This window comes from Coturnix japonica, chromosome 10 (genome assembly GCF_054131305.1).
Source record: "Coturnix japonica strain WE chromosome 10, WE-NBRP24, whole genome shotgun sequence".
NCBI lineage: Eukaryota > Metazoa > Chordata > Aves > Galliformes > Phasianidae > Coturnix > Coturnix japonica.
In genome coordinates, this window is record NC_140672.1 from 9,585,377 (window position 1) to 9,597,979 (window position 12,603).

Consider the following 12,603-nt stretch of genomic DNA (forward strand, 5'->3'; position numbering starts at 1 on the left):
GAAACAACAACACCTGACAACCCACTACTAATGAAGATCAATGAACTACAAACCTCGCTGGATCCATGGTGGTGACTATCTCCCTCTTCCTTCCCACAAAGACTCCTTGCTTATATTTCCTACTTTTCCTATTGCCTACCTTCCCTTCCCCATCTCACTAAAAACAGCTAGGACTTTAATAAACGGGTTGGACCAACATTTGAACCGTTGCTTCTTAATCTCATGCTGGGTATACACATATAAAAGAACCTTGCCTCCCTCCTACAAATTGGAGTGAGACTACAAGTCATGAATTCCAAAAGAGCGGCAGTTCAGTGTTTTTGAAACACATTTGGTCATCATTTTTCTCACTGCAACCTTGACTTCCTGGTTTCTCATGCTGTAGATAAGGGGGTTGGCTGCTGGAGGCACCACTGAGTACAGAACTGCCACCATCAGGACCATGGATGGAGAGGAGACAGAGTGGGGATTCAGGTAGGCATAAAAGCCAGTGATGATATATAGGGAGACTACGGCCAGGTGAGGGAGGCACGTGGAGAAGGCTTTGTGCCGTCCCTGCTCAGAGGGCATCCTCAGCACAGCCACGAAGATCTGCACATAGGACACCACTATGAAAACAAAGCACCCAAAGGCTAAACTTACACTAAAAATGAGAAACACAACTTCCCTGAGATTTGATTCTGAGCAGGAGAGCTTGAGGATCTGGGGGATTTCACAGAAAAACTGGTTGACAACATTGCCTTGGCAGAGAGGCAGTGAAAACGTACTGGCAGTGTGCAGCAGGGAATTGAGAACCCCAGTGCCCCAGGCAGCTGCTGCCATGGTGGCACAAGCTCTGCTGTCCATCAAGGTCCCGTAGTGCAGGGGCTTGCAGATGGCAACGTAGCGGTCATAGGACATGATGGTGAGAAGGGAATACTCTGCTGAGAGGAAGAAGGAAAAGAAAAAGAGCTGTGCAGCACATCCTGTGTAGGAGATGGCCCTGGTGTCCCAGAGGGCATTGGCCATGGCTTTGGGAAGAGTGGTGGAGATGCAGCCCAGGTCGAGGAGGGCCAGGTTGAGGAGGAAAAAGTACATGGGGGTGTGCAGGCGGCGGTCGCAGGCTACGGCTGTGCTGATGAGGCCGTTGCCCAGGAGGGCAGCCAGGTAGATGCCCAGGAAGAGCCAGAAGTGCAGGAGCTGCAGCTGCCGCGTGTCTGCCAACGGCAGCAGGAGGAACTCACTGATGGAGCTGCTGTTGGGCATCTGCTGTTGTTGGGCTTGGAGTCCTGCTCAGAGTGCAGAAGATAATGACAAGTCCAGACCATTCTCAGAGACATCTTACTGCTATAATATGAAATATTTTCATTCTCCTACAACAGTGTACATTTAGCACCATTACTTGCATTGAATTTCATGTATTTCAGCATTCCTTAAGCAGAAGCAGCATATGGAGCTCTAACCTTCCTCTTTTTTTCTTATCCCACCCCCCTGGATATTTTCATCTGTTTAATGTCTCATATCTTTACCCCCAGCTGCTCTAAGACCCCCAACCCCAGCCACTGGGCTATTCAGTTTCAGTTAGAAAACGCTGCCTGTTTGCAGGATACGTGAATTATTCATGTCTACAAAAAATAATGAAAATTACAACTGGTTCCAACTTTTGAGAAATAAAAGACTGAAAGCACATCACGTGTGACTGTTCAGAAAACAAGCAATTGATTGGAGAAAAATTCTCAAATCTCTGTTAGCTCCGTTTATATTTCTGTTTCAAATCCTATTTGCATCTGAACAGGAAATGGAAACCTTCTGCCTTGGCTCTCCTCTTGCAAAGGACCTTCACAAACATTCAGTTGAGCAGTGGAGCTGTGATCCCCTGCCCCAGGCAGCAGCTGTGGCAGCACAAGCCCTGCCGGGGGCTCCTTCCCCCCACACGTCTCCCCGCAGCGCCCTGGGCAGCTCCCCGGGCAGGCTGAGTGCTGAGCCTGGCAGGCGGCAGAGTCCCATACCCGGCACACAGCCCCTGGGGCACAGCAGGGACCCTGCTCTGCAGGACAGCCCTGGGCACCCGCCTGCAGCCCCGGCTGCACAGCCTGCAGCCGTGCTGGGACATGCAGCCCTCAGGGCTGTGCTCTGACACTGCAGCACGGAATCCCTCAGCTGGAGCAGAAGGCTTTTTCCACAGTAAATGAATATGGAGTGACTGCAGTCAATTCTGCTATTGGATGTCCCACATTTATTAACCCTGTATGAAAAGTAGCTGCATGGTCTGCAGTGAAACTTACCTTGTCATGGTCTGTGAGCAATGCTCCTGAAGTGAGCTCACAGCCTGCTCACACAGTGCACATCCTATAAGCTCTCTCCAATTTCTCTCTTCTTTTTCTGTCACCTGTAGACTGTGCTGTGCACAAGAGCTGCTCCTGGGCACAGCTGTCTCTCTACATCTCTGCCCACGTTTATGAGCTCCCTGTGTCCCTGGAGCCTGGCCCAGCTCAGCAGCAGAGAATGTCAGTTTTATCCTTCCCACTCATCTCCCCTGTGGTGTCCCTGGGTCCTCATGGCCATCAGCTCCTTAAAGACAACAGTATCATAACTGTTCTTTGAAATCTGCTGAGTTATCCACCAGTCATTTCCTGACATCTGCTGAGTCCTACTTGAGAGTGTTTGATAAAACAAAAAGGGCAACCAGACAAGGACAAGGAGGGTTGAGACAACTTCCCTGTGCAGGGCAGTGATCCAGAGGAGGCAGTGCAGGTGCCTCATCCCCAGATGGAAGCCCTGGAGCTGAAATGGGATTCAGCTCCCCACAGACCCACAGGTGCTGCGATTCCTCTGTTTCAGCTCAGATGTGCACAAGGAGTTGTACAGTGATCCTTTAATACCTTCTTTAAACCCAACTATAAATAAACAGATAATAAATGTCTGCTGGATTCTTCCTCCTTATGCTCTCTCCAAATACCTCTCCATTTTGCTGAACAAGTTCTGAAAACCTGAAGAATATCACAGGAAGGCATAAGGCACAAGAGGCTTTTAAGTTTATAATGGGCCCCAGGGCGCATTTGATGCTGAGTCCATCAATCTCCAGTGCAGAGAGAAGTTTGCACAAAGTGCTCAGCAAGACAAAGTCAGAAGTAACAGTGAAGTTTCTTGGAGTATTAATGGGCCCACTGAGGGCTATTACCAAGCAAGCTTCCCAAGTGACTTGTTAGAGCAGATAATTGGAAGCCATGGCTACAGGCAGTGAAAGGCACTGGCATGGTGGCTCTGATGCTAAGAAACCCCTCCTTTGCCTTATGAAGCAGACAGGCCAGCATGATTCCCAGACCCTTGGCATGGAGATCCTGTCACTCATGTTGGCTCAGGACCCTTCCTGGGGATGTGGGATGGAGATCTGTATAATGTTAAATGAAAGACATGAGGACAGTGGATTCCAGGCTCAGCATCTATGTCTGCAAGGATGCTGGCAAGTTCATGTCCCATGTGTGCCCTGTGTCTCATAGCAGGATGTGGGATGTAAGAAAGGCCCAGTCTGTACAAGCAATCAATCCCACTGAAACTCTGAACTTCAGATCTCTCAGTTCCAGTGCCCTCCTTTGCACACTCTCCCATAGTTTGATGTACTTTAGGTTCCCAGAAGTGCACCCAGTGCTCCAGGTGAGGCAGTAGCAATGCAGAGCAGACAGTGACAATCCTTTCCCTCACCCAGCTGGCAATAAATTGCTTGATGCACTCCAGGGGACCGTTGGCCTTCCTGGCTGCCTGGGCACACTGCTGACTCACTTTCAATTTGATGCTGACCAGGACCCCCAGCCCTTTTCAGTCAGATTTCTCTCCAGTGTCCCATATCCAGTTAGTGTTTATGTCCAGGGTTGCCCCTACCCAGGTGCACAATCAGGCACTTGTTATACTTAATGCACTCGGTGCTTAGTACCAACTGGTACCCACTTCTCTGACTTGTTCACATCTCTCTGCAAGTCCTCTCCACCCTCAGTGGAGGCAACAGCACCTCCTCATCTGGTATCATCAGCAAACTTGCTCAGAACATCTTCTAGTTTTGCATGCAAGTCATCCACAAAAACATGAGAGAAGTGGCCCGAAAATGGAGCCATGGGGGACCCTGATAGTGACCATCTACCAGGATGATGGAACCCATTGACTATAATCCCTTTGGCCTGACCTATTGGCCAACTACTCCCCCACCATGTTCTGTTTCTGTCTAGCCGTATGCAGGACATTTTGTCCAGAAGGGTGCTGTGAGAAACAGTATCAAAAGCTCTACTGAAATCCTCAAGGATTACAACTAGCTTCCCTTGGTCAGCTAAATGGATAACCGTGTCATAAAAGGATCTGAAATGAAATAAGACCTTCCCCTCAGTATCTTGCATTGGCTGCAACCAATGACAGGATTGTCCTTCAGCTGTTTTTCCCACCATCATTTTCTCCACAATTTTAACAGGCACTGGAGTGATACTGGCTGGTCCATAATTGCTCATTTCATCTTTCTTTCTATTCCTTACAATGAGACAACATTTGCCAGCTTCCTGTTAACTGGTATGACCCTGGATTTTTTTAGATGCCATGGAAAAGAGAGCCCAGAGCATACTAAGGTGTCATCAGTGCAAGAACGTAGACGTGCCATAGCTTTGCAACTCCTTGAACTCCGCAGTATGTCGCAGATGGAGCAGAGAGGAAGATCTGCCTCTTCTGTTCTGATCTCATCCATCTGGTAAGCAGAATATCACTACACGCTCCACGGGGACAGGTGCAAAAGACACACTGGGTGCCCTAAGCACGAGGCTGTTGTGGTCTTTAGGATGGCCAAGAATACCTCCCTTCTGGCCCTCAGCTGATGCTCCAGAAGGAGGTGTCTATCTCATAGATTTTCCGTCACAGTTTACATGCACTAGCACAAAACTAGGATCACCCAAGGCACCTTGGGCATCACTGAGAGTCTGTGTATGAGTAGTGCAGTCCCTGTGGAATAAAAACCAAGGATTCAGATGAGGGACTCACACACAGACACCTCACTGTGCACATCTGAACTCAGCTAGGTGAACTTGCAGCCCCCGTGGTTCTTTGAAAAGCTGATCCCAATTCAGCCCCAGGGTTTCCATCTGAGGATGAGATGCCTAACTCTAGAATAATGATGGGATGGTCTGATGATAACAGGACAAATGGAAATGGATTTAAATTAAAAAGGGGAGACATAGGTTAGATGTGAGGAACCTATTTTTTTTACACAGCATCACTGGAAAAAATTGCCCTTAGAGGCTGTGCATGCCCGATGGATGGGATCCTGGGTTTACTCTGGGTTTACCCTCACATCAGTCCAGGTTTCTACTCATACTTTTCTCTAGGTGAACTCTCACTTTACTCAAGGTTTTACTCACAATTTACCATCAGGGTGTGTGATCGGGAGATGGGCTGGTGGAGTGACTTGCTGGCATCCCCGAGGGAAGGCTGCCAGGCAGATACCCCCAGAAAAGTGGTTGACTCCGTGCCCTGTCACAGTCGGACAGACCTGACTGATGAGGAGGGTTGGAAGAGAGTCCCAACTCAACATCACAGGAGCCCCCCCATGCCTGCCTAGCCCTCGACCCCTGCTCCCTCTAAGCAACAGGTTTGACACTCTGAAATCTGAAGGAGATAAAAATAGGGAGGCAATGGAGGATCTGCCTAGGAGGGAGCCTAATGCAAGGCAGTCACTACCAAGCCTTGTGACTTCCTCTGCCATGAAAGAAAGAACGGGTGGCCGTGGTGGGTGACTCCCTTCTCAGAGGAATAGAAGGCCCCATTTGCAAACTGGACCCGAGCCGTCAGGAAGTCTGCTGCCTTCTTGGCTTCAGGTCAGGGACATAACGAGGAAACTCCCCATGCTGGTTAGGTCCACTGATTATTTTCCACTACTCATAGTTTAGGTGGGCAGTGATGAAATTTCTTAGATGAGACTACAAACTATAAAAAGAGATTTCAGGAATTTAGGCCATTTAGTTCACAAAGTGGGAGATCAAGTGATTTTTTTGTTCTATACCTTCAGTGGCAGTGAGGGACACGGAGCAGGCTTGGAAAGCAAAGCAATGAACAGTTGTCTCAGAGACTGGTATTGAGCCAGAAACTTTGGGTTCTTTGATCACAGGGCAGTTTACTTGGCCCATGGTCTGTTATCCATGAATGGAACCCAACTGTCTCAAAGAGGGAAATGAATCCTAGCACAGAAGGTAGTGGGGCTTATCGAAAGAGCTTTAAACTAGCTATGATGGGGGAGGGGACAAAACAGAGCTCACCAGAGATGAGCCTAGGGGAATGCTGCTTGAGTTGGGAGAGAGGCAGATGCCTCAGCTGAAGTGTCTACACCAACACAAGGAGCTTGGTCAACAAGCAGGAGGAGCTGGAAGCAACTGTGCATCTGACAAACCATGACCTAGTTGCTATTACCGACCCATGGTGGGACCACTGCCATGACTGGAGTGCTGTGATGGATGGTTACAAGCTCTTCAGAAGGGATAGATGAGGAAGGAAAGGTGGTGGTGTGGCCCTTTATATTAAAGAGAGTTTTGATGTTGAAGAGCTTGGGCTTCAGAACCATCAAGATGCGTGCATGTTTGTAAGGATCAGGGGAAAGACCTGTAGGTGTGACATCTTGCTAAAAGTCTCTTATGGACTGCCTAATCAAGGTGAATTGATGGGTGAGGCATTCTATGAGCAGCTTACTGAAGTCGCACGATCGCCAGCACGCATTCTCTTGGGAGACTTCAACTTCCCTGATATATGCTGGGAATATAATAAATAGCAGAGGAATCAGTCCAAGAGGTTTATAGATTGCATGCAAGACAGCTTCCTTACGCAGCTGGTATGAAGGCCTACGAGGGGTGGTTCCTTGCTAGACCTGCTCTTCACTAACAGTGAAGGACTGGTAGGAGTTGAGAAGGTTGGGGACTGTCTTGGGCAGAGTGGCCATGAAATGGTAGAATTCTCTATTCTTGGAGATGTCAGAAGGGTGACTAGCAAAACTACTATCCTGAACTTCTAGAGGGCGAACTTTGACCTGTTCAGGACAATTGTAGCACAGGTCCCTTGGGAGTCGCTCCTTATGGGTAAAGGGGTCCAGGAAGCCTGGACACTCCTCAAGATGGAAATCTTAAAGGCACAAGATCACGCTGTCCCTGAATGCCATAAGGTGAGCCATAGGGGAAGAAGACCAGTGCAGATGAACTGGGAACAATTGTTGAGACTCAGGAAGAAAAAGAGAATCTCCGTCAGAAATTCCATGTTCAGCAGGACTGCTCGGAATTATCAGAACTCTACATTACTCCTCAATCTGAATCATCATCAAATTATTGCCTCTGAAGTTCACACTCTGAAAAAGTAATCGACTTTTTTAATAACACATCTTGGTACAGAACCAGTGAGCCAACATATCATAAGAGGATAATTATATGGGTAGTTCTTGTCTTTCTACTAGTGTCTTATCCTTAAGATCTAAACAGCAGACACACTTTCTATAGCACTGCTCATCTGAGCATATCAAAGTGCTTTATAGACGTTCATTATAAGTAATTACCAGCTGGCATGTGTGAATAATTTACAGGGTGGTAGAAGTGGAATTCCTATGGCTCTCTCACTTTGTTTCTCCACTGTGCACTTTTATTCTCTCCTTCGTTCTTCTTTCTTTTCCTGGCCACTGCAAATTAGGCATGTCAGTAATCTGAATATCAACCACATCTGTAGGTGCCTTTACCTGTAAATACACGGCCCTAAATTTGGAAGCAAACCTAAAGCAGAAGGCTAAAGACAGAGAAGCCATCCCGAAACCAACTGTGGCAGTGGGCAGGTTTCTGCCTCCAGCTGCGTTTCAACGCTCATGAACTGCTCTACCAGCACAAACTTAGCCTTTTCCTCAGGTAAAATGTAATGGCAACCAGTAGGCAGGTATGAGATACAGGGAAGCGAGTGAGAACACGGCTCTTGACTGTGTTCCACAAACACGTTGAGAAAGCCAGAGAAAATAAAAGACCAGAACTCATTAAATTCAGCTACAGTCACATCTGAACGTGTCTCATGAAGTCAAATACAGTTGAAGCATTTGAAGATTATCAATCAACAGGAGAAAAAAAAGATAATTTATTTTCAAAATTACTGTTTTCTTTTCTCCTTTCTCTGCACTGATTTTAAACAATTCCGTTCATTCAGTCTTTTCTTTTCATTTTTCTCAGTCAGCTTTGGGATTCTGTCTCCTAGGGCAGCCTGCATTTAAAACGCAATTGTGAATTGTCATTATTGTCATAATTGTCATTTTGATACTGCTTTCTTTTTCTGTTTGTTTCTTTCCTACAGGATCTTAATTGCCTTTTTCTTCACAGATTTTAAAACAGAGTTGATGCTTGAGGGAGTTTTATGTTTGAAGAAGAAAAGAACAGCGATCGCCATCAGACAACTCAGAAAAGCAACTCAGAGAACCAGAAGTGGAAAGGTGAGGCAAATGGCGGAAGGTGTGACACAAAGCCAAGTGAAATACAGTGACTGAGCACAAAGGTGGGAGGGGAAAAAAGAAAGGTGGGAGCTGTCTACCAAGCCAATATGAAAAGGTTGAAATGTTGAATAATCAGAAAGGAAAAAAAGGGAGAGCTTTTGTGATAGGAAAAAGAAAGGGCAGAAGAGAAACAAGCACAGTGACAACACAGACTCATGTACGCAGGGGGCAAAAAGATGTTTCCAGTGATAGACCATATGGGCAAAGATAGAAACACAACCGCAGATGCATTTCAAAGGCAACATGTACAAACCAAGCAAAAACTACAAGAGAAGAAACGGATGGGGTGAACTGCTTAAAATCTCAACAAAACAAAATAAACATTTTTTGGGGGAAAAAAAAATATATAAATAAGTAAATAACCTTTTCCAGCATAATGAAAGCATTCATTTTCTAAAACGGCCACTTTTGAATACAATTTTCCCCATTCAGCCAATGTCAACCAGCTCTAGTTATGCTTCAGGCCCCTAGGGCAGATCGTAATCTATGTGTGTTTGAAACGAGAACATCTTTGTTCAGACCTTAGGCCAACAGCAAACAAGGGATCTATCAGTGGAGGCAGGAAGAGAACAGTGAGCGGACATCTGAGCACGTTTTGAATGTCAGATCACACCCAAGTAATCAAATACAACGGGGCCAAACAGCCGCTTCTAATATAGTTCTATATAATTCTATATAATTCAGTTCTTCATAACAACTTCAAATAATGCAATACTTTTCCTTCCATTTCAGCTGCTACAGCAGCTTCTGCTGTGGTAAGGTGAGAATTGTCTGTGATATACAGCTACAGTGTATGGTCCATGGAGCCCTTCAAAGATTTATCAGTCTTTCTCAAGCTGATCTCTAGCTGATCAGCCAACGTACTGCATGAGAATGGTATAAGCAGTTCAGATCTAGAGTGGAAGTCCATAGCTTCAGTCCCCATTTGATAACCAGCTCACAGAAAGCCTCACCCAGGTGGGACTGCCATCAGCATCTCCGCGCTCACTATTCCTCCTCTGTACACTGCTCAGAACAGCAGTTTCAACAAACCAGCATTTCCTTCCAAGAACCTGCAGCTGACAATGCAGCACAGAATTCCCTTTGTGCATTAAAGCACTCACTCAGGAGATTGGCTGGAAAGCTTGAGAATGCTGTACCATTTCAAAGCTTTGTGTCCAGGCCCTTTTTCTTTTTCTTTTTTTTTTTTTTTCTGGCTGCCACAGCTGTGATTAGATGGAAGTATCACTTTGTAATCAGAGCTGCCAAATGGATGGATCAATAGAGAGCTATCAGCAATTAGCACCGTTGTAACTGCCTGGCACATTTTTTATTTATTGAAGCAGGCAAGTCAAGATGCCTGGGGGATAAGCAGTTTCTGGCACATCAGGACATAAGGAGGAAGGGAGAAAAGGAATGGCGTTGTTCCTTTTGGACACTACCCCATTTCCCTCCCTCCATCGCTCTCACAGCTCCAAGGCACGTGAGCATGTGTGCATTACACATCATTACAGAATCATCTGATTCATAGTGGAGGCCAGGTGGCACAGCAGGCTAATGCATCTCTCTTTCACCTTCAGAACGGTAGACAGAATAAGTTTGCCAATCTCAGGATATTCCTGGGTGGATTTTTGTTTGCTTCAAGACCTGTATGTTCACTTTCTTCACCCAAAGGAGTTTTCATGACTGAAAGAACTGGCAATGTCACAGGCCAGGATTTAGTAGAACTGAGAATTGCTAGAGGGGCAGACTGGGAAAAACAGATATAAATCAAAGACTTGGATGCATTAGCAGTGCTGCATGAAATGGCTGCTATGAGAATGGCTGGAAATATGTAAGTCCATACTGAAGAGAAAAAGAACTGAGTAGAGCTCTTTGGAGACCTGGGACTACAACGAGTCCATCCAGAGCTGCGAAGTAGAAAATTGCTGAAGCCTGTGGCCAGCCATATCACGGCTTTGTTTCACATTCATAAGCAATAGAAAAACGCCCAGCATTCTAATAATGAAACAAGCCACCTTACAGTAAGTGCTAATTTTTAAAATAGGGTTTTAGCTGTTTGATTTATCCCAGTTGTTTATGCTTTTGTGGTGTTAGCTGTTTCTTGAGGCATGATTGCTTCCAGTTTTGGAATGCATTAGTGTTCAGTTCAGCTTTGGAGTTCATCCTACAGGAGAAAGGCAGAATGAATTTTTAAAAGAGCCAGATCGTATTATTATTTTTACACTAGTGGTTACTATTCTCTCTCACAGGAACATCTCCCTGCTGGCACTACCGATCCAAGTCAGTCCTCATGCTGAAGGGCAGATCATTTGTAGTCTGCACCTCACATACAGCTGTAAGAGCTCAACCATGAAAGGAAGCAATAGGCATCCTGTATCCCAGTTGTAGCTTTCTGCCTGTCTGCTGCTTCACCCAGCTGGAGAAGCTTGGCATCACTGCCCCCTGACTGAATTAACCCAAGTTCAGGCAAGCTCAGGATGAGCCTACTCAGTCCCAATAACAAGGCCAGAGAGAATCATTTAGGATGCTGTCATTAGTGCAAATACATAACTCTGGAGTTCTTGGAGGTAATTTCAGCTCTGTTTCCATAGCTAATAAAGAGACTGTTGTGTACTGACTCGAGGCAATTTCAGCAGGATATTTCAAGTCAATTTCAGCTAAGTCCAATAACCCCCCCAACCTCTACTTCCCTTATTTACGCCCTACAACTGGACACTGCAAGTCAATGATCATTGACAATATGACACGCGGATCTACAGACCTAGCAAGTCTAATATCAACTGAACTGACAGCGCTGGATCCTGGGTACAATCAGAGGAGAGACAAATGTTCCAGCTGCCAATAGATGTGCCCTTGGCACTGACCCTGTGTGAAACATCCTCAGCCAGAGGGAGCAGTAGAAATCAATTGAAATTGTTTGGAGTGCCAAACTGTCCATACCTTTCAGCATCTTCTCCTCCTCCTTCTTCTGCTACAGGTGGCCCACTAATCAGAAACTCTTTTCTATGTGTTTACACAGTAAACAAATAAAGCTTTAAGGAATTAACAAGATGAGAGGGGTTTTTATTTACTGACAGAATCAGAGATCTCATCTCTTTTTCAAAGCCCACAGGGCCAAATGTTTGAAATCTCTCATTGATCCTGTGGTTTCCTTTTCCAATCTTGTTTGCAAAAAGCTCCTGAATTTTCTCCTCTGCTTGAGAAGGACATTTATAGTTGTCACTTTTGCCTACTCCGAGCATCCATCCTACCCATAAACAGCTTTTCCCTGGAGTCAGAGAACACCTGACACTTGCCAAAGGGAAGGTTCGCAGTAAAGATCTGCTCACAGAAGAGAGAGCAGAGACTTTGCAAGAATGTGTTCCAGCAGTTCTATCATGTTTAAATGTCCCCTCAGGGTACACTTCAGATGACTGAGAGGAGCTCTGGCCAGAGGAAAGCTCACCCCAGGATTGAGAGCCATCAATAGGCAGAGCTGAGAATCAAGCCTTAGGTCTCAACACCACTTATTCTGTATGTGCAAATGTCAATTAGTAGTGAACACAGACAGTGATGTGCTTGAAGCAAGAGAAAGTGATAGATGACATCCTACAGCCCACCCAAGAGCTACAACAGCAACAATGTTATATTAATGTGCGTCTGTGCTGCAGCTGAGACAACTGTCCTAAAGTGCAAGGACCTCAGCTTTAGCTCTAGCACTTCATACTGTGAAGCCTTCCATATTTCACTTTGTAGACTGCCAAATGAAGAGTACAGCCACTGAAAAAAGCACCAGCTCTCAGCCCTTTCATCTCCCCATAATCTGAATCTGAGAGCAGGGAGAACGTGGGATCGCTATGAGTGTAGACTGGGCAAAAAATGTGAAGCCAGAAGAAATACACTCAAAATAACAGCAATAAATCTGAAAAGCACTCATTCTCTGCCTACATAGCTGGTGGTATTGACAAACCATATCTTCTTTGCTTTCTCCACAATTACACTATCAAACAGACTTCTGGAAGCAATAGGAACTCTTTATCCAGTATTGGTATACACTGAGATTCAAAATTACTTTCAATGACAAAATGCAGGTTTGAGTGCTCTCTCCAGCATCTGCTATGTCTGAGAACATC

The 12,603-nt window shown here is 45.8% G+C and overlaps 2 protein-coding genes across 2 annotated transcripts in view; both read right to left on the reverse strand.

The window, feature by feature from the left end:
- Positions 1-12,603, reverse strand: part of LOC146759270 (cytosolic carboxypeptidase 4-like) — a 168,109-nt gene that overhangs the window by 71,186 nt on the left and 84,320 nt on the right. The window lies entirely within an intron of this gene.
- On the reverse strand, positions 280-1,257 carry LOC146759272 (olfactory receptor 14J1-like). The gene has a single exon (XM_085510786.1). The coding sequence runs from the start codon at positions 1,243-1,245 to the stop codon at positions 280-282; it is 966 nt and encodes a 321-aa protein (XP_085366912.1). The 5' UTR covers positions 1,246-1,257.